The 26,132-nt window shown below is 41.1% G+C and overlaps 1 protein-coding gene and 1 pseudogene across 2 annotated transcripts in view; one reads left to right on the forward strand and one right to left on the reverse strand.

Annotated features, from left to right (window-relative positions):
- The window catches only part of CDCA7 (cell division cycle associated 7), a 12,845-nt gene extending 621 nt beyond the window's left edge, over positions 1–12,224 (forward strand). Inside the window, exons 2-10 of one of the 2 annotated variants that reach the window (XM_026647575.1) lie at positions 3,136–3,258; positions 3,665–3,775; positions 5,192–5,440; positions 5,855–5,932; positions 6,891–7,079; positions 7,608–7,748; positions 7,980–8,129; positions 9,328–9,464; positions 9,848–12,224. In XM_026647575.1, the coding sequence (XP_026503360.1) occupies positions 3,136–3,258; positions 3,665–3,775; positions 5,192–5,440; positions 5,855–5,932; positions 6,891–7,079; positions 7,608–7,748; positions 7,980–8,129; positions 9,328–9,464; positions 9,848–9,878 (1,209 nt within the window). In that variant the 3' untranslated portion in view covers positions 9,879–12,224. The remainder of the gene's footprint in view (positions 1–3,135; positions 3,259–3,664; positions 3,776–5,191; positions 5,441–5,854; positions 5,933–6,890; positions 7,080–7,607; positions 7,749–7,979; positions 8,130–9,327; positions 9,465–9,847) is intronic. The other variant, XM_026647576.1, reaches the window with a different exon arrangement.
- Positions 12,225–18,023: 5,799 nt separating this feature from the next.
- The window catches only part of LOC112106044, a 223,149-nt pseudogene continuing 215,040 nt past the window's right edge, over positions 18,024–26,132 (reverse strand).

Here is a 26,132-nt window from a genome sequence, read left to right on the forward strand (position 1 = left end):
TTGCAGGCGCCGGAGGAAGGGGGCTGAGCGGGCCAGAGGGTGCGGTGAGTTGCACGCGCCGGAGGAAGGGGGCTGAATGAGGTGTGTGGGGGATGCAGTTAGTTGCCCACGTTGGCGGATGGGGGCTGAGCGGGGCGGGCTGGCTGCAGGCGCTCCAGGAGGGAGGCTGAGGGGCGGGAGGTGCAGTGAGTTGCAGACTGGAGGAAGGGGGCTGAGCAGGGCGGGATGCAGGAAGCTGTAGGCGGTGAAGTAGGGGTAAGCGGGGTGGGCTGCGGGCGCCGGTGTACACCGGCTGGATGTGACGGCCCAGCAATTCCCGCCCCCCTCCCGCCACACACACACACACACACACACACGTGGCCCCGTGGAAACACGCGACACCCTGTTTTGTGGGGGTGGAGGATGCCGCTCACCGGCCCGGGTGTCCCTGCAGGTGGGGGCCGTGACGGCGGCGCTCCGACAGCGGATCCTCCGGGGCAGTCTGCGCCGTGGGTCCGTCTGGACCCTTCCAAACTCGCGTCGATGGCGGAGAGCCCCGTGGCCAGGCCTGCTGCCTTCCCGGCTGCACGAGGGACCCTCCGGGAAAGGTGGAGGTGGCAGGCAGCCCTGCCGCGTGTCCCGGCTGGCACGCTGAGCCTGGGGCCCGCATGTCTGCTCCTGCACCCCGCCCTGGGCTGCCTGCCAGGCTCGGCGGCGCCTGCTCCCAACTCGCCTCCCGCCAGGCTCTGCTCCCCTCTTCTGCCCCAGCCGCTGCCCTTCAGGGGTTGCTGCCTGGGGTCCCTGAGACTTGCGAAATCTAAACAAGGTCTTTAGACTCTCTCCATCAAAACAAGGGTGCCTGCAGTCTCCCAGTTGGAGTAGGACGTGTCTCCATGCAAAGGCGCGGCCTTCCCAGTGTCTGGGTGGAGGAGAGCTTTCCAGGCTAACGCCTCGGGGATCGCTCACTGCAGGAGAGCCCAGTGTCCCCAGTTCCCCACTGTGTTGGGAAGAAATACTGCCAGGTTAAAAACTGCTCTTTATAAAGTCTCTCTATGTCTACTGGATTTGTTTTGCACTGGTGTGGCTTCCCTGGTCTTGCTCTGCATCTTGGTGCAGTGTGTGCCACTTGTGGTTTATAACCTTGTAATTAACCACATTGCTGTCAAACAAGCCCTCACTACTCTGGGATGGTTAAAACAGAAAGGATTTACAGTGAAGATGGTCAGGTTCACTTCTCTTTCCCATAGTACTGCAGCCACTACCATGTTGGGGTGACCTGGTTGACACGCAGTAGGGTTCCATCTTGTGGTGTAAACAGGACCTAACTGATGTGTCTGCAAAGTGTGCTTCTGGCACAATTTGGGGAGACAGTTGAAACTCTGGTCCCTTCAAACAGAATAGTGTGTTGATTGTTGTGGACTTTTCAGGCTGTCCTATGCTTATCTAGTGCAGTGTCTGCTCTGCACCATAGAGAGTGTAATGTAAGTTTTTTTGGAATGCTGCTGGTCTTAAAAACAAAAAAAAAAATCTTGCCCTTGGTGTTTTGTAAAAGGTTCACATCTGACTCGATACTTAGCTGATACCTACTTTGCTTTTTCTCTGCAAACCTACTTTTACCTTTACTGAAAGACAATAGTGTCTCTAAAGGGTGGGGTTTTGGTGGAAGTGCAAAGTGTCTAATTGGGGTGGAAGCATACCACATTGGAGGATGATTAATAGAGTAAAATCAACAAGGAGTTCTTGTGGCACCTTAGAGACTAACCAATTTATTAGTCTCTAAGGTGCCACAAGTACTCTTCATTGTTTTTGCTGATACAGACTAACAGGGCTACCACTGTGAAACCTGATTAATAGAGTGTTAAAGGAAGAAGTTTTAGGCTGGTCTACACCTAAAATTTGAATTGACTAGCTATGTCCCTCAGGGGTGAGAGAGATGTTGTTAAAGTGACCTAAACCCCAGTGAAGATACTGCTAGATTGACAGAAGAATTATTCCATTGACCACTTTTTGGTGGGGGGATTAATTACAAAGTGATGGAAACCCCCCTTCCATTGCTGTACCACATGTTTACACTACAGTGCTATAGCTGTTGTGCCATAGCTGGGCTGCTGTAGCATGGACATAGCCTTATTCTCTCCATTGGCAGGATTAGAAAAGTAGTAGCTATTATCCAGGTGGAAGCAAATAGCTGTGTCTAATTGTGAGGAAAGAGAGAGATTGGTCTACATGTTGGTGCAAATTTCAAACTCAGAACTGGGGGGTGGTGGTAATAGTTTCTACAGTGCTGTTAGAAATTAGATTACCATCTCATGGCTCAGGCAAGAGTATGCAATATCCAACATGTGCAGACAGCACATATCTTTAAACCTCTCTGTGTTGCTACATTTTAAAGAGATTTCTTTAAATATTTTGGGCTCAATGAGGTTGGCCTATGAATTGCTAGTAACCATAAGAGTTCTTTCAGTTTGGCATGAGCCACATCAATCACTGATCACGGCGCAGTAACTGTTGTGTGGTGTAGTGTGTATAAATATTGGTATAGATATGGGTCTCCATTTACAACTCAAAATCTTAAACCATATTTACTGAGGATATGTGAGGTTCCCAGGAAAAGGATAAATTTAAAGGCCACCAAAAGATAAGACATTACAACCCAATGATGGTACCTAATGAAATAATAAGCCATTGTCCCTAAAGCAGTTGTTCTGGTGTTCTTTTTCTGCTTTTTTTTTATGCTTTAAAGAAATTTAGTTGATTAGTATTTGATTTCAGAAATTAAACTACAAGCTAAAATGGTGATTTCTAAGATTCAACACAAAGTGAAACTTGAAGGACTTTGAGAAGAAGGGATGTGACTTATTTTGGTGTGATTTTTCACAAAAGCTATTATTTGTCAGAAGAAGAAGAAACATTTCTAATATCCAAGGATAAATCACTTAAGTTAGTGACCAGAAATGCGTTAGAGCAGAAACTACTCTGTTTTAATTTGAGAGCTCTACTCTTGTCTCTTTTCAGTGCTGATGGTGTATTGAATGGATACAAGTGTACTGCACATCTGAAAATACAACCACATTAAGCTTTATAAACACACTTTTAAAAGCTAGTGTACTGTAGCAAATTTCACATTTTAATAGTATTGTCATCCTCCCCTTGCAGCAAGCAGACCTTTCAGGAAAGAAGAACTTCATAGCATTCCGAAATATGAAATTGATCCCCATGGAAACGTCATCATCTGATGACAGTTGTGACAGTTTTGGTTCTGATAATTTTGCAAACACCGTAAGTACAGTACACGAATAAACAGAACTGAATGTGCTGTGTTGAAAATGTCCCAAATGCTTCATGTGTGATTTAAAACTGCTTGCTTTGCTTACATTTCTATACAGTAGCTATGAATCTACAGTATGCACTATAATTTCATTTCACTTTTTGCTTGTGCTTCTAGGTAGTAATTGTTGGAGGCAGATTAGCTATTTATTCTATTCTTTGAAATGTCGCTTAAACTAACATGTCTGATGATTTGCCGTAACAGCTCTGAAACCATTTGTAAATCCCTGAACCATTTGGTTTTCTTTGTTACAATAGCTATTCTCTTGTAGTGCACTTGTAAATGTGATTTGCTGTCTGCATGGTTCATGAAAAATTGGGTCTTTTTAAAAAAAAAGTGTTTTTATTCTTTTTACAGAAACGAAAGTTTAGGTCAGATATCACAGAAGAACTGGCTAAAATTTTTTGTGAGGACTCGGATGATGATTCGTTCTGTGGTTTTTCAGAAAGTGAGATTCAAAATGTATTGGTGAGATATGCAAATTAACTCACTAGTTTTAAAGTTGAAGTAATTACTAATTACTGAAATGTTACTAATTACTGAAATGTTACAGCCTCTAGGACACTTGCCAGATAACTTGACTTAATTTTAAAATCACTAGTACAGATTGAAACATTGTTTATTGGATATACTCTCTTCATGAGCATCTTGTATTTTCTTTTAAAACTGTTTGGACAAGATGGCCATCATTTGCTGGAATCTGTGAGCTAGCATGACATGATACAGGTCTTCATGGCACTTGTGCAGCATAACAGGAAACAGTACAGGAAATTCTACACTTTGTAGGCAATGTAGAAATAGCAATAGATGGTAGAAGGGGGGAAATTCTACTTTTAATCAACTGCAAAACATTATAGCAGGCTTATTGCTTAAAAATAGCTCAAGAGTAAATATTGAGCACTGCAGAGAGCAATATATTCATATTGCATGTAACAGGTTATTGGAGTATAATGTCAAGGGATGTCCAGAGAAAAGAGTAGGTGCTCTTCTTGTGGAAAGAGTATACATCTAAGTTAAATAATAAATAGTAAAAAGAGAACTAACAGTGACAAAGCAGGCACAGATATTCAAGAAAAGGGCAGGGACAAGCAATAACAGCATGAAAATTGGTGAGCAAGAACCACATATCAAGCTTAATACAAAATTATAGAAAATGGGATTGTCAGTTTGAGCCTTGACAAGTAGAAAAAGAAGTACTAATGGTCCACAGCAGGGTGTCTGTTAGACAGGTTAGTCCTAGATGGAAGCAACTTTATTTTGGTTAAAGTAAGATAAGACATGTCACCAAGTGGATAATTAAGCAAACAAAAAATAGAATAACTATCTTCATTGGCATCACTACTAAATTCTCATTACAGTTGTGAACAGCATCAGAACACTAAGCTGATAAAATGCTTGATTTAGGACCATAATTGTCTCAATGGCTACTTGAGTTGGGGCTGTATTTGTCTCGCTGGCTAGTCCTGTGAGTAAGTTACAATTTGCTAGTGATCTTGTTTCTGTAGCCATTGAATTCTTTGTAGTTTACAAACTTAGGCCTGACCCTGCACTGAGAACCATAGTCGGGGATTTGTACACCCATGTGGATTAACTTGCAGGATTGGGCCCTTAAAGCATACCAACTCAAATGACATTTTTCTCTGAAATATTTTTACTAACTAGACTTACGAGTGAAACTAATCTCTATCTTTCTGTGTATTTGAGCACTCTGTAAAACCACAAAACTTGTCAGGGGGTTTCATGGGTAGTAGTGCCCAACCTTTAAAAAAAATATACTAACCTGGATTTCAGGTTGGTGTCCTTCTTTTAAATAAACTTACTTGTCAAACTAAACCATACAGCAATCCAGTGTCATTCATAAACAACAATATTGGTTTTTGATAGAAATTGGAGTCAGACTCTAAGGAAAATGATTTACGTGCTAAGGAGAAGTTGCAATATAGGAGACGTGAGAGACGCTCGATTCCTCTGAAAGTGGCTATGAAGTTTCCAACTCGAAGGTCTAAAAGGGGAAAGAGCGAAATAGCATCACCCCCTGAAATACAACCATCTGCTCTGGATTCTGACTCTGAAGAAAAGGGCCCCAAATTCTTAGAGAAAAGAGCTTTAAATATAAAGGAAAACAAAGCAATGGTAGGTATGCAGGAAAGTTTTTCAATTAATTTTTCTCCTTGACTTCTAATCTCCATGCAGTTCTCTTCTCTTATATAAGTTAACGTTAATGGGAGTGATGTGAATGCATTAACAGAAATTTAGAGCCCTGATACTGCACATTCACTGGCACGTGAAAAGCCACATACTGAAATAGGTTCTTCAGCAGACATCTGTGTATTCTAAAGCCTTATTCCATGTTTAGGCTGGCAGCCTATTAAGCCTAAGCATCATTTTCAACCCACTTTCAGGCACCAGGATATAAAAATAAGACATAAAAGTAAAATTCAAAGAATATGACTGTAATTGTACTTCTAGGCAATTGCCCTAATCTAATAGCCTGTAATAGCACATAAACTCTTTTTTAAGACAGTATGTTTTTCTTTTGTTCCCTAGCTTGCAAAACTAATGGCTGAATTAAAAAATGTCCCTGGTATTTTCACTGGCGGAAGATCATTGACAACTACCAGCCCAGTAAGTAGAAATTTCTGTTTATCTTATACTTCAATCATCTGAGTGTATCTACTTTTGATTTAAAAAAAACAAAAAAACCCTTTCAAATAAAAAGCTTAATAGACCAAGTAAATCAAAGTCCAGTTGTTCAGAATTTTATTACTTGTTAAAACAATCATCCTAGTTGTGCAATTCCCTTTTGATTTGCCGTTCTATAAAAACTGAACAACATATCGAGTCATAGGCACCTGGAAGTGTCCATATCAAAGGCAAATTAAAGCCATAAAACAAAACAAACCCCCCTTTCTAAATATGTATTTACAGAAATAATGGAGAAAGGTGGGGGGAAGGGCTTAAGCTTCAAAGGTCAGGTCTGAATGTCATGTACAGTTTGAAAGTGCTTGAATCCAGATTCTAGTGTGGGTCCATCTATATGTTTTAGGGCTACAATATCAATCTACTTAAGGAGGCAGCATGTCCCAGTGAGTGGGTCACAGGATGGGGAGTCAGGAGTACCTGTATTCTACTCCTGGCGTTACCAACAACTTGCTTGTATGCCCTTGGGCAAGTCCTTTTCCCTTGCTGTGCCTCAGTTCCCCATCTGTAAAATGGGGATAAAGATAATATGCCCTTCTAAATAAAACATGTTGAAAAGTACTATTAAAGTGCTATTTATTTGATTGATTATTAAGGCACTTAGAATCCTACTGAAAATATATGCTTTTCCATAAAACAGACCAAACCTGTCTAACCTCATTGAGACTCTTATGTTTACACAAGTGAATTGTTGCCTTCTACCTTATGTAGGCACTGACTGCTGCTTGGGGCTTTGTATGTTTCTACAGTTTGTTGACTGGCAAAGGTGAATTTACCAGCAATGTAGTAATTGTACTCGGTTTTCCATACTAGAAACTACGTTATTTTGTTTTTGTTTGCCTTTAGGGGCAAAGGGCTTTGTTTAACTAATTTTTTCTTCCAGCGACCAAAACGGGCTCCAAGAAGCTCGTTTCCCCAAAATGCTTTAAGGAGGAACCCAGACCGAATTTCTCGGCCTCACACAAGATCCAGGTCCCTGATTGATGGGCCACCTACTCCTTTACAAGAGGAGGAAGATGATGACAGGTACAGCTTAGTGAGGAGAAGAAAGCTATCTGATGAATACTCAGAGGTATGTTTAATGTGTTGGCCTTTTACAGTAGAACATTAATTTTGGAAACTTTAAAAATATAATTCAGTATTGGTTATTCAAATAAGTTCAGCTTAAGCCTGGTTGTTGGTCTCTTTGGCAGAGTTAGAAGCTCATGCAGAGCTATCTGGTGTTCCAATCCACACTGAGGCTAATGGGAGGTATGGGAAAAAATGGAGTGTGTTGCACAATTACCTTTTTATTTTATTTTGATTATCACGATGGAGGAATGGTCACTTTCTCCACTGTAGTAGGAGCTAAAAAAAAGATCAAATAGCATTTGATTTTTGTTCTGTTACATTTCTAGCACTAAAGTTGGAGACCTGAATTGAGTTTTTCAAAGCATCCCATTAACTCAATACTCGTCTGCTAACTCTAGTGAAAGATACATATCTAAATCCCTTAGACGGCTTTGAAATTCTCTGCCCTTGTTTGTGTGGGGTTTCTGCTGGCAGTAATGTTATGACCATAAAATAAAAGCTTAGATTTTGATTCTTCCACACCCTCCAGCAAGAGATTCGAACTCCCAGGAGAAGTCGCCCTGGTGCTATGGCTCTTCCTCACATCGTGCGTCCAGTGGAAGAAATAACAGAGGAAGAGTTGGATAATATTTGTGAAACTGCCCGAGATAAAGTATATAACCAGGTGATGGTAAGTGTATTGCAAATCAGAGAAATGCAGATTGAGTATGTTAGGCTAGCTTTCTCTTTGTTTACACCCTCTTTTGGGTTGTCCTTAAGAATGTCAAGTCTTGGAAGAAGTACTAATGCAAAGACCCAAACCATGTTGCAAGGGATGGGTTGGTTGTTTAATGTGCGTTCTTGTTAACTGAACTACCTCTCTTGGCTTTCTTGTCTCCTGAACTCCTGTTTGTTGTTGTAGGGATCCACTTGTCATCAGTGTCGCCAAAAAACTATAGACACAAAAACAAACTGTCGTAACCCAGACTGTGTAGGTGTGCGAGGTCAGTTCTGTGGACCTTGTCTTCGCAATCGATATGGGGAAGACGTCAGGACTGCATTGCTGGATCCAGTAAGATAATTTAATGTGGGCACAGGGTTTATCATGCTTAATATAGCGGGAGCCCTGTTCATGGAGCGATGAATCGTAGTTAACACTGAAGATAGGATGTTGGAGGTTGAGCTGTGTTTTAATGCCTTTTAATACTGTCGTATATGCACACTTTTGCCTTTAAATATATGTCAGAGCATCGTGGGTGGGGGTTCACAGTGGAGACTTGAGCTCGTATGCATCCTGTCACCTTGTGTAATTCACAATCCTGAGTTAGTGCCCAGGCTCTCTATACAATGCATGGGGAGAATGGGATTCACAAATACCAGCATGCTGAGTGGGGAGCCACTCATCCAGAGTGTGGGAGACCCAAGTTCAAATCCCTGCTCTGTCTGATGGAACAGGGACTTGAACTTGGGTCACTCACCACCCACATGAGTGCCTAACCACTGGGCTGTTGAGTATTCTGGGTGGGTCCCTCTCATTTTCTCCTCTTGGATCTGTTCTACCATGCATAAATAATTAAATGGTCATTGGGCCAGGGACAGACTGATTGTAGAGCCCAGTGGTTACAGTGCTAACTTGGGAGTTGGGAGAGTCAGGGTCCAGTTTCTTTGCTTCAGAGAACATTCATAGACAGTGGCACAGCTCCAACAAATTGCGAAAGACTTGTCCCTGTGCAGGGGTTTCGCGAATGCCCGTGCCATTAAAGTTTCTCTTGCCACTCCTACCTCATGGTACCACGCAGTTCCTGTAGCTACTATGGTAATAACTATCGATTATGGAAGCAGTGCAGCCACTAAAGCATATTCTTGAACTTCAAGCTATTGAATTATCAAAACAAAGTGGTTTCACTTTTGTCTGGCTTTAGTGTCCGTGTTGTAGGGAAAAGAATGCTGCCTCTCATCCTACAGAAAGCTACAGCACAGAAGTTCAGCCAGCTGCCTTGAACAGAGAGATAATTGTCACTATGTTGGGTCTGGAAGGGAGGGGGGGGGGGAAATTGAGGTGCTCCTTATGGCTCCATTGAAAGTACAGAAGATGGCTAGCACATTGGAAAACTTACTCTTTACTCACAAACACTAGCATTTGTTGGCATCTCTTGACAGCATTTGTGCTAGCATGGAATTGTTTTGAGCCAGTGCCAGAGAGGGAATGGGGTGGGGTGAGGAATCTCTGAGATTTCAGTTTCTTTAAAAGATGTCTTATTTTTCTTTAGAACTGGCACTGCCCACCTTGTCGTGGAATCTGCAATTGTAGCTTCTGCAGACAGCGGGATGGCCGGTGTGCTACTGGTGTGTTGGTTTATTTGGCCAAGTATCATGGCTTTAACAATGTTCATGCTTACTTAAACAGGTAATTGCTTTTTTTTTTTTTTTTTTTTGAATGGTCCAATTTTGTGGGTTAGGCGAGGGTCTGAAAGTCAGGAATGGAGAAATCCTGGCTTCTCCACTGAATTGCTTTGAAGTCTTAGGTAAATCTCTTTATCCTCAGACCTGTCATCTGTGAAATTGAGATGATCTCAGAAGGATCTCACGGGAATTGATTTTTACTACTTACTAATGTGTAAAGTGGTATCCAGTGTAAACACTAAGTACTTATTCTGCTGGCAGTGAAGTTCAGTTATTACTTATTCCCACAGCTTCCAAACTGTATCTAAACTGAATAGAAATCAAATTCTTTAATGGATCAATCTGCTTTTCTTGAAACTAAAACTGGTTCCTCTTTGTATTTTGCAGTCTGAAACGTGAACTTGAAATGGAAGATTGAGGTTGTGATGGGTTGTCAGGGGCACCTTTCTATAGTCATGTGGTCTTTCATCCATGTCAGACTTCGTGTGCAGTTAATTGTTCAAACAGCTGAGGGTTTTAATCCCAGGGTGATCAGCATTTTCTTTTTTTCAGGTAAAAGGGAACAAAGATTTTCCAGGATAATCAATAGGTTTTCCGCAAATCATGTTGAGTCCTTTAAATATTGTTGGATAGGCTCTTTCTTTCCCCTTTCTGTTCTTACACAGTCTGGCTAGTGTCCACTCCCCCCCCCCCCCCCCCAACTCCTCCCTGGAACAGGAAGTGAGACTTGACTTGGCTTTAAACTGATAGTGTCTTGTTCACACAGTTGCCCTTGTTGCAGTTTTTATCTACAGTTAACAGTTATTGAAAATGTTAAATGCATTTAAAATATTAATAGCTGTTTCGCTCATGGAACCAAGAGGAAATGTAGATGTTACTCCTTTGTCTGGTGAAACTGGTTAACGTCTGTCTCATTAAAATTTAAGATTATTTCAGGAAGAGTAACAGTAGCAAATAGAAGCTGAAAACTTTTATGCGCGGTGATAGATCTGCTTTAAAATTAGCAACTCCAAAATCATCACTAGTCCCTCAAGTTTAAAGAGGAAAAACTTAATTGAGATTGTTTTAAAAACTTCTTTACAATGCTTAGATTTCCAGCATTTGGTTTTATAGAGTGCTCAGAAGTGCAAAACAGTGGGGCCAAAAATGCTGCATAAATAAGGAATTAATCTAAATGTTTAAGGTTCCAGGGTGACAAAATGGGCAAAAATACAATTGAAAGACTATTTTGAGTAGTCAAAAATCTTGATGGGCTCTCATAGTATCTTCCTTTGTGATGTGAGCATGGAACACTGCTGAAAATTTCTAGGGCAGCTGCGCTTTTCCTCACTGAACTAGTACTGGTGCAACTCCACTGATAATAGCAATGGTGGCAATGATAATGTGGGTTGACAACAGTGATGGAAAATGACTGCACCGTGTTTATATTAGTATTTCCACTATTGCTGCCAATAGTGATGCTGCATCAGTGCAAGGTGAATAGTGAGACAGTACTAGTATGTAAGTGCAAGACCTCAATTTGGCATACAGGCAGAAGGTCAGTTTGAGAAGCTTATTTAATCAGTCACAAATGAGGTTTCAAGATCAAATGTAATAAATCATATGTACTGCTTTTAGAACTTTATGGACAAATGGTCTCTAGCCATTTGGAACTGGAGCCTGAATTTTCATTTATTTTTTAGGCGCCAGTGGTTTCAAAGCCCATAGTTAGGCTGCACCCTGTCTTGTACGTAACACATGTAGCTATGTAGTGCAGCTCAGATTCGGATAACAGTCTTTTTAAAAAAAATTAAATATCCTGACTGATGGGGTATTAAATGAGACTTACAACCCTTTTCCCTAATGGCTAAAAAGTAATAGTCTAGGAATGCAGATATAATGGTTGAATATATTTTGGTAGCATTCACACATGCTGTTGCCTGCTTCTGAGCACAGTCTAGCTGTATTCCCACTTAAAGTGGTCTCAGCCTAGCTGTAGAAAGTTATTTTGCATGACATGATTAATGAACTATAAGTACAGCTAAAAGCAAGGACTTAATGTTGAAAAGATCTAGTGTGCTGCATGGATGAGACCACTGTATACTCAAAGCAATGGAAAGAGCACTACATCGGCTGAACCTGTACAGTTAATGAAGACTTAGAATGTAATATTATAAATGAGATCAATCCCAACTAGAATCATCTTGGATTTGTTGAGCCATAGCACTAGATGTGGTCTTGGATCTTTCTGCTAGTGGGATATTTTATGCAACAACTTTTTTCTCTAGTGGTTTTTGCCCCTTACCACAATTCAGCACCTCATACTGCAGCAAGGAACTATAGTAAGCTAGAATGAGACTTTTCAAAGGCAATTAGGCATCCAACAACTCCCACTGTCATTGTGTATCTCTGAAAATCTCCATCCCTCCTCCAAACGTTTTCTTTTAATTATGTCAAAGTTTGAACTGATGTATAGTCTAAGGTGGATAACACTCTCATCCTAAATAGAGTGAATATTTCCTTCTTGGTCAAAATCTAAGGTTGATCTTTTGCATTTCATGAAGAGGGAACTTTGGGAATATATGTGCTGTGATAATTCAGATGACCTTCTAATTGCCATACCTGCCTTTGGGTTGCTAATGTGTGTAAGTATGTCTGAAAGGTTGGTATTAAGGCAAGTCCTTAATTCCCACCTTAAACATGTCATGTGAATAAATGCTGTAACTGGGTCATCTGATCTATGAAGTGCTTCTGTACAAAATTTTATTTTGATAATAAAAGCTTTACCAAGAGTTTCTGCCTCATTTTTTTGTTAACATTCAGTCTTACTTAGGTTGTCTTGTGCATGCTTGCTTTTTTGTTGTTGTTTTTGCTGGTTGGGTTAATGTTTATGCTAAAGTTTACTGCAGAATTAAAGAAAAATATCAACTAAATACATGGCCCAAGTACTCATTCTCAAAACAGAACTGCTTCCACTTTTTATAAGATACCATGTGTAGCTATTGGTGTGAGAGCCATTTGATTAGAGAAGTCTTCCTAATTATACATGCAGTGACATTGCCCCCAAAGATGCAGCTTCCCTCGTGGCTTGTATATAAAGCTGCAAGTTGTATAAACTCTGATCCTTAAGCCAATACAAGACTTGGCTTTGTTTACTGTAGTAGAAGGTGACATTGTTTTAGTTTGTATGCAAAAGACTATTATTGCTACTTGTGTATCAATTGCTAGACCGTTTAATTTTAAGTAATAGTGCATTTGTACAGTATGCATCCAGCAAACAGGAATATACGAGTGCTGTACCAGAGCTGGGCACTGCTCATTAGTATAGTGTTTCCCCTCCCCAACACGAGTGAAACTGGGCCCAGTATAGAAAGAAGTGGAATGGGAATAACTGCAATTGCAGTGAGACACCAGGTGGGTGAGGGGGCATCTTTTATTGGACCTACTTCTGTTGGTGAGAGAGACAAGTTTACACAGCGCTCTTCTTCAGGTCTGGTGTGCTACTGCACACTAAAAGTTCCATACTCATAGGTCAAAGCATTCTATTGAACTTACTCTGTGCAGTACCAGGGTCCACACAGCCAATGAGAGAAAAGCCCAGTACAGTAGATTTACCCCTCAGCTTGCTGTGCGCTAATACTCTGAGTAGATGTGCCCTGTTATTCACTTTAAAAGTGACCTCTTTCCACACTCACTGCAGGCTGCAGCACATATTAAAAAGTTTTAATTAAGTCTGTGCCAAGCTAACTCAGTTTCTTCACACACCCAATGTTCTGTGGACCTCTCCTTAGTTTTTAAATGAAAATGCCTACATGTAAGTGGAGCCTCTTAGTTTTGTTGTATAAACTGGGCATTCATACATGTTTCTTAGCATCTCTCTGTCACTGGAAATAGTGCTCACAAAAATAACAGGACTCTCTGGTTCTGATGCTTTCAGAATGAGTTCCAGCTATATGTTCCCCTTGAATGTCCTGGGGAGTGCCTGTAAATATTTTAATTTAGGCTGTATGGATTCTTAATCACTTCAAAGTTAAAGTTGAATTTGTTTTTGACAGTGATGCTGAAATGAACATACAAACACAAACTGAATATCTTGTGTTTTATTTAGTTACTAAGGTCCCGCTCCACAAAAGTAGGGGCCATTGTGGTACTCAAAATGACTTCTCAGCTGCTCCCTGAGCCTGTCCCCAGCAGTAGGCTTGTATAAAGTCACCTAAGCACTGACAGTATCCCACAGCTAATGAGGTGCTCATAGCTCTTGCGAAAGCCAAAGCCCCACAGGCCCTGAAGCAGGATTTTCAAACTTGGCGTTCCCCTTGCCTATCTTGTCAGGCGTGAGATGTGTCACCCAGACTAATGATTAGGCACTCCTGGGGGTATATGTGGAAGAGCCAAAGTCAAATCCTGCTCTGATTGATCTGATGCTGGGGCTTGAACCCAGGTCTTCAAGTAAGTGCCAGAACGACTAAGGTATTGTGGGGTAGGTTCCTTTCTACCTCTCTCCTGCTGAAGCTTTTCCACTTCGTACTCTTTATACATTCCATGGGTGGTGTACCCGAGCCCACTTATCCACTGAAGCTTTAAAAACCCCCGCACCCAAATCTGGGTCTGTGCTGGTTATGTGATATGTATGTATCTCGTGATCCTTGTAACTGATACCTGTAATCTCTCATAACTCAAGCTGGATCCCAGATGTACAGTACCTTCCTTCTTAACTTGTGTATATTTAATTTTAAACATTAACTTTAATATAATATAACTATTCATTAGGTATTGCAAAATTCAGCCTTGCAACTTTTCTGGCACGGGCCCAAAAGTAATGTGAAGTATTTGATGTTACAGCGGGCACTCAACAATTCAATCTAGTTCTAGTGAGAGGATCTGTTCTAGTGCTAGTCCCCAATTAAACATAGAGCTTCTCTGTAAACCAGAATGAATTTTTAAGTGCTTTGGCTGCAATCTTGCTGGAGTCTCCCTCCATAAAGCTTATTAACCACATTTACAATGGGAGAAATTATGGTTCTTAGTGCTCTAGCCTATTTTTGCCTTTGGTTTGTGAGCCGCGTGTGGCTCTTATACAGTTAAAGTGCAGTTTGCAGCACCCACCCTGTCATAACTATAAAGGAAGGGGTAACAGCTCTCCTGTGTACAGAGACTCCAAATCCTTTTACCTGTAAAGGGTTAAGAAGCTCGGGTAACCTGGCTGACACCTGACCCTAAGGACCAATAAGGGGACAAGATACTTTCAAAACTTGGGGGGGGGGAAAGGCTTTTGTTTTGTGCCCTTTGTTTAAGGGGTTGTTCGCTCTTGGGACTAAGAGGGACCAGACATCAATCCAGGTTCTCCCCATCTTTCTAAACAAGTCTCTCCTATTTCAAACTTGTAAGTAAAAAGCCAGGCAAGGCGTCTTAGATTTACTTTGTTTTCTTAACTTGTAAATGTACCTTTTACCAGAGTGTTTATCTTTGTTTGCTGTACTTTGAACCTAAGACAGAGGGGGGTCCTCTGAGCTCTTTAAGTTTGATTACCCTGTAAAGTTATTTTCCATACTGATTTTACAGAGATGATTTTTACCTTTTTCTTTAATTAAAAGCCTTCTTTTTAAGAACCTGATTGATTTCTCTTTGTTTTAAGATCCAAGGGGGTTTGGATCTGTATTCACCAGGAGTTGGTGAAAGGAAGGAGGGGGGAAGGGTCAATTTCTCCTTGTTTTAAGATCCAAGGAGTGTGGATCTGTATTCACCAGGGAATTGGTGAAGGTCTCTCAAGGCTACCCAGGGAAGGGAATTAGCTTTGGGATGGTGGCAGCGGACCAGAACTAAGCTGGTAGTTAAGCTTAGGAGTCCTCATGCAGGCCCCTACATTTGTACCCTAAAGTTCAAAGTGGGGATACAGCCTTGACACACCCCCACACCCTCCCCTTTACCTACCAGATGTTGGCGGGGCGGGGGGGGGGGGTGTTAGAGAGCTCGGGACCTCTGCCTGCAGCAGGGCCGTGGGGTAGGTGCTTCTGCCCAGAGGGGAGGAGCGGGTCTCAGGGCTTCAGCTTCTCAGGGTGTGCCTGCCAGGGCTCGGGGCTTCAGCAGGAGCGGGGCTGAAGCCTCTAGCCCTGGCAGGGTGCCCCAGCTCACAAGATTGTGGTAGGTGGCTTGAAGGATCCGTACGTTTGGCCACCCCTGGGTGATCGGTTGAATACTGGTGCTGACCGGGAATCCCCAAGAAAAAAATACTCTCAAAGTCACGTTTTCTTTTTTGTACACTTAAAGAGAAATGGTCACACTGTGTTTTCTTTGGATTTAGGAAAGGGTTTTTCACATCTGCCATCTTAATGTACAGTCCTGCTTTTTTCCTGCAGGGAAGCCTTAATATGGTGAAGGTTTTTTGTTTGTTTTTTAACTTAATTTTCTTGGAAATGAAGGTGATTAGTTATAATGCTGAAATTGTAACGAGTGTACAGTTGTGAGGGTCCAAAACTCTTGCTACAATTATAACTTTGTTTGGTTAAGTAATAAGCTCTAATTTGTCTGTCTGTCTGTGGGTACAAAACTGCTCCTGCAAGCTCAGGGTCTTGCTGATGACTAGGCCCGCAAAAAATTCTGGGCACAGTCTACATACCCGCTCTGCCACAGACTTCCTGCATGATCTTGGGCAAGTCTCTGAGGGCATGTTTATGCTATAATGGCACAGCTATGGCGCTGCAGCTTTGCTGCTGTAGTATAGATGCTTCCTACATCGACAGAAGGGTTTGTCTGTTGATGTAGTTAATCCATCTGTTTGAGAGGCAGTAGCTAGGCCAACGGAAGAATCCTTCCAGCAACCTACCTGCAGCTATGCTGGGGGCGAGGTTGCCCTAACTACGATGTTAAGCGGGGGACAGTTTTTCACAGCTCTGCGAGCCATAGGTGGGGAAAATAAGCACGTCCCTATCTCATAAGGGTGTTGTATGGACAACTAAATTAAATTTAGTGAGATTCTCAGATACTACAGTAGTGGCAGTTATGTCCAGGGATGCCAACCTGATTTGCAGGTACAATCATGTATTCAGAGATGTTAAAGGCCAGAAGAGATCGTTAGATCATCTAGGCTGACCTCCATTATAACACAGGTCCGAGAATTTCACCCTGTAATGACCCCAATAACTTGTGTTTGGCTAAAGCATATCTTCCATAAGCTCTTCTCCTGTTTATGCATAGGTGCTGGAACGAGGGGTGCTGATGCATGCCCTCGCTTGATGTCATTTCTATCTTACAGAATTTTGGTTCAATGGCTGTCAGCACCCTTCCCCTCCCCCTGCCAAAATTGTTTCAATACCCCTGCTTTACAGTTTGAATGCAATATTTGCAGAGTTGAGGCCCTCTTAAAAGTCAGCCCCTCTCAGCTTAATGATATTTTTGTCAAGGCTGAAAGTCCCTCCACCCTCAACCTGGAAATAATGCCCTTAATGTTTTGTTCACCTTTCAAGTACAGGCCATGTACCTATGCCCCGTCTCTAGCAAGCTGAGTAAACTCATCTTTGTATTTCTTAGTAACCTCCATTGTTCAGTGTGTTTTATCTAAAGATCATTCATTTTTACGGGATATGGTAGACTCTGCATTACAAACAAGATTTTTGAATTGAATCACTCTGTCTCGGTATCCTACTTGTCTTACTGGTCTCCTAGACTTCTACAACATGTAAGTTTGTGTCACACTTTAATATTAATAATCTGTTTTTGCACCATAACTGTGAGGAAAAATCTTGACTAGGAAAAGGGGTTGAATTTTGGGTAGCTTAGCCTGACCTAAGTTCAACCTTTTCCCCAGTGCAAATAAAGGGTAACACTTTTAGGTAGATGAGTGTAGCCTAAGATCCTGCCTGCAATTGGGCCTCTTAGGTATCTTCAGAAAAGTAGCACCAAATGAGCTGGAATATATAGATAGAGAACACCTCTGAATTTGGCTAAGGGAGTCTTACTTACACGCTGGTAAGTTAGGCTGTGGGGCAATTCTGACTTAGAAATCAGTAACTCCACTGCAATCAATGGAGTGTAAGTTAAATCAGAATCTGGCCCACAGGAATCAAATCTAATTTAATGTGACACTGGCAGTAAGGGGACTTGTAGAAGGTATCAAGAGGCATCATTTTATACTCCCTCGCATTTACTTGGACTCAACTTTGAAATTGTCCCAATGGGTGGATGAAAGGGACACTATCAATTTGAAATTGACAATTTAAAAAAAAACAAAAAACTTTTAAGTACATCAGCTGCACCTCGTTACCCTGCTAATTTATTGTGGATTTATTGTAATATTTTTCTTATTTTAAATGTTTTATTTTTTTTTTTGCTGTATGAAATACTGATGCAAGTAACAGACTTCATGAGGCAACATTAAAATTGCATTAGACAGTGCTTTGTTGAAAGAAAACAGGAAAATATTCTTTAATTTGTCTCTCAGTTATAGACGAAAACTGACCTTTTTAAGTTTAATTCCTTTGCTGAAGTGCTTTGACATATATACTAACATGTCCTTACTGTGGGCATTGGCTTGTAAAGGGATTGTTGAAATGGGCTCAAATGATGGCAGAAAGTAGAGTAAAGAAGATTACTTTATAGCCTTGACATGTGTTGTAGTGATTCCATATTTCTGTACTTCTAAATCTGTAAGCAAGGCAGAAAATTTCAATTAAATTAGTTAGCTTTTAGATGTAATCAAACAGCTTATGTTATTGTTAGCCCACAAGTGTTGGTCTTCTACCTTCATTGTTAGGTCCCACATTGTTTAGTTTCACTGATTTACAAGCTAAAATAAAATAAAAATAGACTAAACCAAACTGCTTTGTCAGGGGCTAGAACAGAGTGAGTGCAAACACATTGGAGCACTCTTCTTTGACACCAAAATACACAGCTATGATCCCTTTATCTTTACTAATGAGCAGTATTTTACTTTTTGCAACAGAGACGCCAATTTTTGTTTCAACCATCTGTTCCTTGACAATTGACACTTTAGAGGTCTAGCTGTTACTGAATAGCCATTGATATGAATACAGTAAATTCTTTACAAAATAAAAATCAATAGTCACTGACATACTGCGTATTGAGGAAAATAATTGTTTATGGCACTCAGCTTAAGCTGTTCTGGTAATCACGTTGAAAAATACAATATTTATTCATTAGATCAAATTTAATGAGGCCTCCTGGCAGTAATTATAAAAATTACTGTAGCAGTAAATTACTAATGAGCTGTGATGTGCTTCCTACCTGGGAGGCAGGACTGGGGGTTGAAAAAGCCTGATATCCAGACAACACTAAGGAGGGAGAGAGCCTGAGACCAGGAGTAGAGCTCGTGGCAGTGCAGCAGACCATCACTGTACCTTAGTGGCAATATAAAGAGGGGAGAAGGCTCACAAACTAGTGTATTCAAAGGGTCACTTTAAACAGGCAGTAAATCTCTATGTTCATTTCTGAACAAAGATGCATTTGCAACAACATTATTTGGCATAACATTATTAATGGCAGGAGGAGCATAATTCATGTACGTAATGGACAGTCTAAATGACCCAATAGGTCTTGATGTTATACTGACCTTTTTTCTCCCAGAATGAGCGTTTTTCCTGCATGCCGTTCGAACATGAGCAGGGTCAGGAGTGCAATCCCATTGCTAATCAATAGTGGAGGTGGCTCCTGGCCCCAGTAGTTGATTATTTTAGTTTTCTGGGCAGATGAATTTCTCAGCTGTGCATAGCCCCATGGACAAAATCAGCTGTTGAGCAGTTGCCCACGTGCTCAACAGCTGAGGTGAGCAGATCCACACCTGTATATCTCGAGCCAGGAATGACTTCTTGCTTTTTGGTGATTATGATAATTGGACAAATATATTTGCGAACTGACTCATTATGGATTAAAGGTGGGGGTAGCAGATGACTCACAGCACAGCGTTACTGCATTTAGAGGGGTGGACGTTGTTGCTGGACCCATGAACTGTACACATGTGCTTGCTCACAAAGCTGTCTGTGGGTGAAGCAGTGACGCATGGTCACAGCTCTGGCCCATATCCTGGAGTAGAACTGCTGCTTCAGTCTTTTTATTCTATTCCTCAACCCTCGTTTGGGCTGAGCATTCTTCCCCAGCATTTCAATTTTAATTCTTATAGAAAACCTAAATAAGTCATACATATACTGACAAAGGAGCATATGCTGCATAAGATCATACTAGAAGAGGTAACCCTTTAAATGCTTTTTGGCTTCAATTTAAAATAGTAAATATAAAACAAAAATGAAGTATTTGGAACATTTTGGAAGAGCATATGAATTTGAATAGCTGTTCAGTGTATGGGCGGAAGGATTGGTCGGTGGCTAAAGAAACAGAACTGGGAAACTAGGTCTGTCCTCACTGCCAAAAAGGGTAATTTTTAAAAACATGTATTAGAGGCCAACAGCATAGCTTCCCACCTGGGAGTGACCTCATCTACCTCCATCACAGTGAAAACGTCACAGTCTTGTCTCCACTACAGTGTTACAGCAAGCTTGCTAATGCACGATAGTTATCTCATTGTAAGATGATATAGCTTTAGATACAGGAGTCCTGTGTTCTATTCCTACTCAGTCACACACTTTTTGTGATCTTAGGTAAATTACTCTCTCTCTCTCTGCCTCTCTTTCCTTACCAAAGCATGGAAACAAGGCTTTTCCTTTTTCTTTTCCCTTCCCTGCTTCCCTTAGCTGCATCTACAAGGGCAAAAACAAAAAGGCCTCCCCAGACAGCCATGAAACCTTTTTTTCAACATCATAATTTTAAGGAGAAAACCTTGTAGCTAATGAAGAAATAGAGAAAAATATAGTTAAAATTCTTTTACAAATCCCATGAAAACCTATGCCCTAAAGACAGACCTGGACTGTGCCATCTGCACAGTTTTTGAGGCAAAGGAGTCTGAATCGTGTGTCCTCTGGGGTGGCCCTAAGCCCAGGGTCAGAGCAAAGATCTGGGCTGCTTCCTGGTGCTAGGGAGATGGGGAGCACCCCATTGTGAAGGCTCTACCATGGGGTGGGAGTTCTAGGGGAAAAAATTTAAAGCCAGAATTTTTCAATCTTCTTTCTGGGCTACTGTGAGGTAAACCAATATTTGTTGAAGCATTTTGAGATGTGCAGATGGAAGGCACTTCAGAAATACAAAAGTGTAAATTCAAATGCACGTACAGTAAAAGCCCTCAGGTAAATACAAGAGTGTAGACCAGGTGAGATGTTCCATGTTTTTAAAAACAGTTAAGTCTTGGGACTTTACAGCCACTCAGATAGTCACAGGCTTTCAATTCAGGCAGCCTGTCTATTGTCTTACAATACAAAGAAGATGGTGGTTTAATTTGGTGAGTTCTTACACTACCTCAAATTGCTGTGCTGGAATGGAGCACATAGCCCCAATGGTCTACTTCTGCAGCTTATGATGTTATTTAAGGGGAGCTGAGTACCATAGTACTGAAGAATACAAGTTAAACAGTACTGCTGATGCTTTCAAGAGAATGTCACAAATCTCAACAATCCAATAAGTAGTAAGACTGTTGCTGTATATTAGTACTATAATTCAATTACATTAAACTAATACTGTGACGGTGCCCCCCATAAGCCTTTATGGAAATATGCTTATGAATGTATATATGACATAACTAGAATATGTTTTATGCTACATATGCCATGTAACATATCTCTGTAAAGGTCATGATCTACTGAATCTATTCATCCTATTTGTATGCATGTATCATTTTTGTATTCAAAGTTATGAATATTGGCTGTGTACTGGCTTGATTTTCAAGTAGCCTTTGTAAAGCATTTGGTCAGCTTCTTGAGAAAGGAATGTGCAAGTTAAGTGCCCAATCAAGAAGCACTTAAGGGACAATGGATCTTGGGAGGCTCCAATCCACATAAGAAGTCTACATGAGGGCGTTCAAGTTAGCATGTGAGCAATGGCTGCTGCCTGTAAAAACTGAGTCATGCATGGACATGTGACTTGCCCATGTGACTCCAAAATTCCATATTGGAGCCGGACTTTGCATAGGAGAGAGAGGAGGGGGTCTTCACCCACAAGAGAAAGTCTATTTAAGCCTGTGGGAGACTCCTCCATTTGGTCTTCAACTGGCTAAAGAGAGAGCTTCTCCACACCGAAGGATACCTGAAAGAAACTGGAACAAAGGACAGTAACTACAGGGGGTGTGAGTGATTGCTGGACACAGACTAGAAGGAGACTAGTCTGTAAAAGGAAGCTTACTGGAATTCCTCTAAGGGTGAGGTTTTTAATCTGTACTCCGTTTTCTTACTGTGTTAGACTCAGACTTGCGTATTTTATTTGGTAATTCATTTTGTTCTGTCTGTTATTACTTGGAACCACTTAAATCCTACTTTCTGTATTTAATACAATCACTTTTTACTTATTAGTTAATCCAGAGTATGTATTAATACCTTGGGGAGGGGGAGGGGTGGCAAAGAGCTGTACATATCTCTCGATCAGTGTTATAGAGGGCGAACAATTTATGAGTTTACTCTGTATAAGCTTTATACAGGGTAAAACAGATTTATTTGGGATTTAGACCCCATTGGGAGTTGGGCATCTGAGTGTTAAAGACAGGAACACTTCTGTAAGCTGCTTTCAGTTAAGTCTGCAGCTTTGGGGCACATGGTTCAGACCCTGGGTCGGTGGTGGAGCAGACTGGCGTGTCTGGCTCAACAAGACAGGGTTCTGGAGTCCCAAGCTGGCAGGGACAGAAATAGTCTTGGCACATCAGTTGGCAGATCCTAAGGGGGTTTCTGTGATCCAACCCATCACAAATACATTAATCCGTCACTAATACTATACTTAGCGGTAGGGTTTTGTCACATAAACAGGCCTTTAAAGTTCTCCATTTTGCTGTGTGAAATGCAGACAAACATAGAAACTGAAGCAGCAGAATATAACAGAAAAAGGTTTAGCAAAAGGCCATCTGGTTCAACATACCAGTCCTCCTTAAGGGGGTAAGTTAGGACTGCCAGAATACATTTACCAAAGGGCTGGATCAGAAGATGTGTGTGAGAGGTAGCTAGTTTTAGTCATTTGAAGCCATTAAGGTGCCAGTGTAAACAATCTCTTTTCAGTTTTTCCTTGAACTTGGGCATATGTATGGTTACAACAGAAGCTGCTCAAATTGGGATGTTAAGTAACAAGTGCAAACAATAACTGAAGTGAAGCGTCAACATTTTCTTAAAGCAAAGGTGGAAAAAGGAGCCTACAGTAACTAGAGAGGGGCTACAGATCATTCAAACCGTGAAAGCGTGACCAGTGCAGTATGGCAACTAGCCGGAAAGCCTTAGCCACTAAGGCAAAAAACAAGCTAGAATAATGACTATCTCAGACATTCCCATAGATCCCATGCCCATCTTGGCATCTTGGTCCCTCTTCCCCACTGGCAACTCCTGCCCTGTCATAACCCAATATGCTTTTTGCATGTAGTCGGTGGTGTTGAATTGCTGTCAAGTCATTGCATAAACTGTAGCATTACGCCAGACTAGCTGTCCTTTCCCCAACAATGCAAATTATGGTTCAAGCTAAGGCTGCCTTAAATGTGCCCTTTAAAATCAGGGCAATTTGTTTATTATCAGTGACCAGCATGGCCGAAACAAGAGTTAGATTTTTTTCATTTTATGTTTTGAATGATCAGAAACGATAACCAGATTTCTGTCCCGTCTGACACCACCACATGCACACACACGGCATTAGACACTCAGGATGCACTGGTTGACAGGCCACAGTATTTGTGGTATTTCTTTTACTTACCAAAGGCAGTAGGTGCACTGATAATAAACAAGATGCCCTGTATTAACTTGGTATTTGTTGCTTACTGCATAGTTGTTGGAGTGACAGTCTATTAGGATGGCTCAGCTGTTCATGGGGGAGTCAGAGGTCAGGTTCCCATCTTCCTGCTGCCTGAGGTAGGCATGAAATAGAAGTAATATGGAAACAACACCTTGTAAACCCTTCCCCCCACTGACTGATTCAGGAGTAAGCCTTGTACCCTCTGCAGGGAGCTTCAGCCATGATATGTTTATGCTGTGTCCAGGCTTTTATAAAAAATGCTCACCAGTTTGTAACAATACTTTGCACTTCTGTGGTGCCTTTCAGCTGAGGCTCTCATAGTGTTTTAAAAGAACTAAAATGCTCAGCCCCATTGTAAGGTAGCCATGCACTGTTTGAGGCTCAGAGAAGTTAAGATATGACCTAAGTCACTTGAAGAACTGGGCAGAGAACTCCTAATGTCTCACTCCCAAGCCTATGTGCTAATCATGCTACTTCCCATCCAATTTTCCTGAAACCCAGGTCTATGCCCGCTCTTAACCGTGTTTCCTCATTTCTATACATCGTGTGTGTAATAAATATAGCATTGTTTCAATGGTCACAAGAGATTAGTTTCCAACTCCATTTAATCAGTTGGAAAGCAATCCTTTAACAATTGGGTGTAGATATGGCGATGAAAGAGAGAGAGAAAAATGTCTTTTTACTATTGTCACGGCTACGGGGTCTTGTCTCCTCTGGAGGTGTATAACTCTTGTGCATGCCATTTACATGGATTCCTGACAGAACAGGATCCTAAAGCTACAATGTCCTTCATGCATAGCCGCCAATTCTCTACAAAGCTTACACCTCACAGGATTCAACAGTATTGGTTCTTTTGGGATCAATGAGAAATTCACCAGCCATCTCCACTAGCTCTGAATTACAGAGCAGAACCAGATCAAATACAGAAGAGTTCCCTCATTTATCCTGCCTCTGAAACACTTCAGAGTATGTGCTGCATTCATTTTGTGTAGGCGGGCTGGTGTCTAATCTATTCTGTGAACATATTTATAAAAGATTAACCTGTGCCAGAAAACTGATTTAGTTAAAATACATTTCATTCCACTTGTCTCAGCCATACATATCTTTTCATTTATCTTTGATATTAGTCATTTTCATTGGCGCATAATGCACTGTACATTATCAGTATTTCTTCTACATATGACACAGCTTTCTCCTAGCCAATACCATTCAGAAGATTGTATGCTCGATGTCTAAGAATTTTAGCATACAGTTAATGCATTCACTAATGGGTTGGACTATGATTCTTAACAAAAGTGTTTAGGAGCACCATGGAACCACAAGGTCATGCATCATGGCACCTGAAAAGCACCCAAGTGCAATGCATGCAAGTACATATGCACATACACTTGCATGTCTACACACACTCCTTGCACCTCCCATTTTATATATGATCCAGTAAGGTGTGAATCTCCTGCAACTGTAAAAAGCTTCATATATGTTTTAAAAATATGTATTTAAGTGCAGATGATACTTTATTGACTTAGGGGAATGATTAAAAGGAAATACATGTTTATAGCTTGGTTATTCTGAGGAGACAGGATCTGCTCGCCATCTATAAGTATTTGAAGAAGGGAGCAAACTTTGATTCTGGGGCTTTAACTAGAAAGGTTGGAATGAAATTAAGAACGTATCAGTTTGGGTTGAGTTAGACAACATTCACTACTGGTCAGGTTCATGAAATAGTCTCCCAAGGGAATTGTTGGAAAACCCATCACATGAAAGATTTAAAATTACTAGACCTGGGAATGCAAGATGCCACCAGCAATGGCAGCCATGATCGCCTAATTTTCTGCTTCTCTAACAAGCACTTTTTCGCACCCTTCATGAGTAGGAAAAGTTTTAGTCAAAATTCCTAAAGACACTACCTCATCCTTCAAGTCCCTCCTCAAAACTCACTACCTCTTTAATGAATACAGCATAGTGCAAATTGTTAACAGCTAGGCAGGTAGTGAGTTGTGATTACTGTTCCCAACTAAGAATTGCATGTATCCTATTTTTTATTATTCTATTTCCCCTGTCCTTGCTCTGACCTGCTGGTTTATCTCATCCAGCTGTTATGCCTTGTCTTTTAGATTGTAAGATCTTAGGGGGCTGTCATTTGCTGTATGTTTGTACAGCACCTACCACAATGGGGCCTGGCCTGGTTAAGCCCTTTGAGTGTTACCACAATACAAATATTAAACACCACCATCCAGTGCTACAGTGGAGTTGAATTTGATGACCTTAATAGGCTGTTCCCATTTCTACTGATAGGCATTTGAAAAGCACACAATAGACTTCAACACTGTAGCCTGTGGTGTGCCCTGCTTTTCAGCCTAAGTTGGCGCTGTTCAGATTTAAGATTTTAAATTTGTGGATATTAGATTTCCACATGAGTTTCACTATGAACCCCATTGTTATTTCTCATTGCTGTGATTTAGAAACTTATTGAAGCTTTACACTATATTTGATTTATTTCTTTTTGTAATAATTGGCTCTTGTAACCCATTGTACATCTGTTATCCGTGCTTAGCACATACCTGCTCTGCATATATTGGAAAGGCAGGTTTTTTTGGAAAAACCTGGATTTGTTCTTCAGCATCTTATGCATTGTGGATCCAGGCAACTGATGGTGTAATTGGTTGATTACTGATTATATGTTTCTTATGTTTGCACTTTGAGTTGGTGCATTTCATTCAAGTTCAGCCAGTTCTGTGTTCTGTTATTTCCTTATTTATAACCCATTGGTCAGGCATCTTACAATATTAGTTTTTTTCACTATCAAAATATCTTATTCTGACACGATGTAACACAAAAGTCAGCATTTTTTTCCCCAGAGCCCATCAAGCAATTTTTA

Source organism: Terrapene carolina, unplaced genomic scaffold (genome assembly GCF_002925995.2).
Source record: "Terrapene carolina triunguis isolate 2854851 unplaced genomic scaffold, T_m_triunguis-2.0 Scaffold62, whole genome shotgun sequence".
Classification (NCBI taxonomy): Eukaryota; Metazoa; Chordata; order Testudines; family Emydidae; genus Terrapene; species Terrapene triunguis.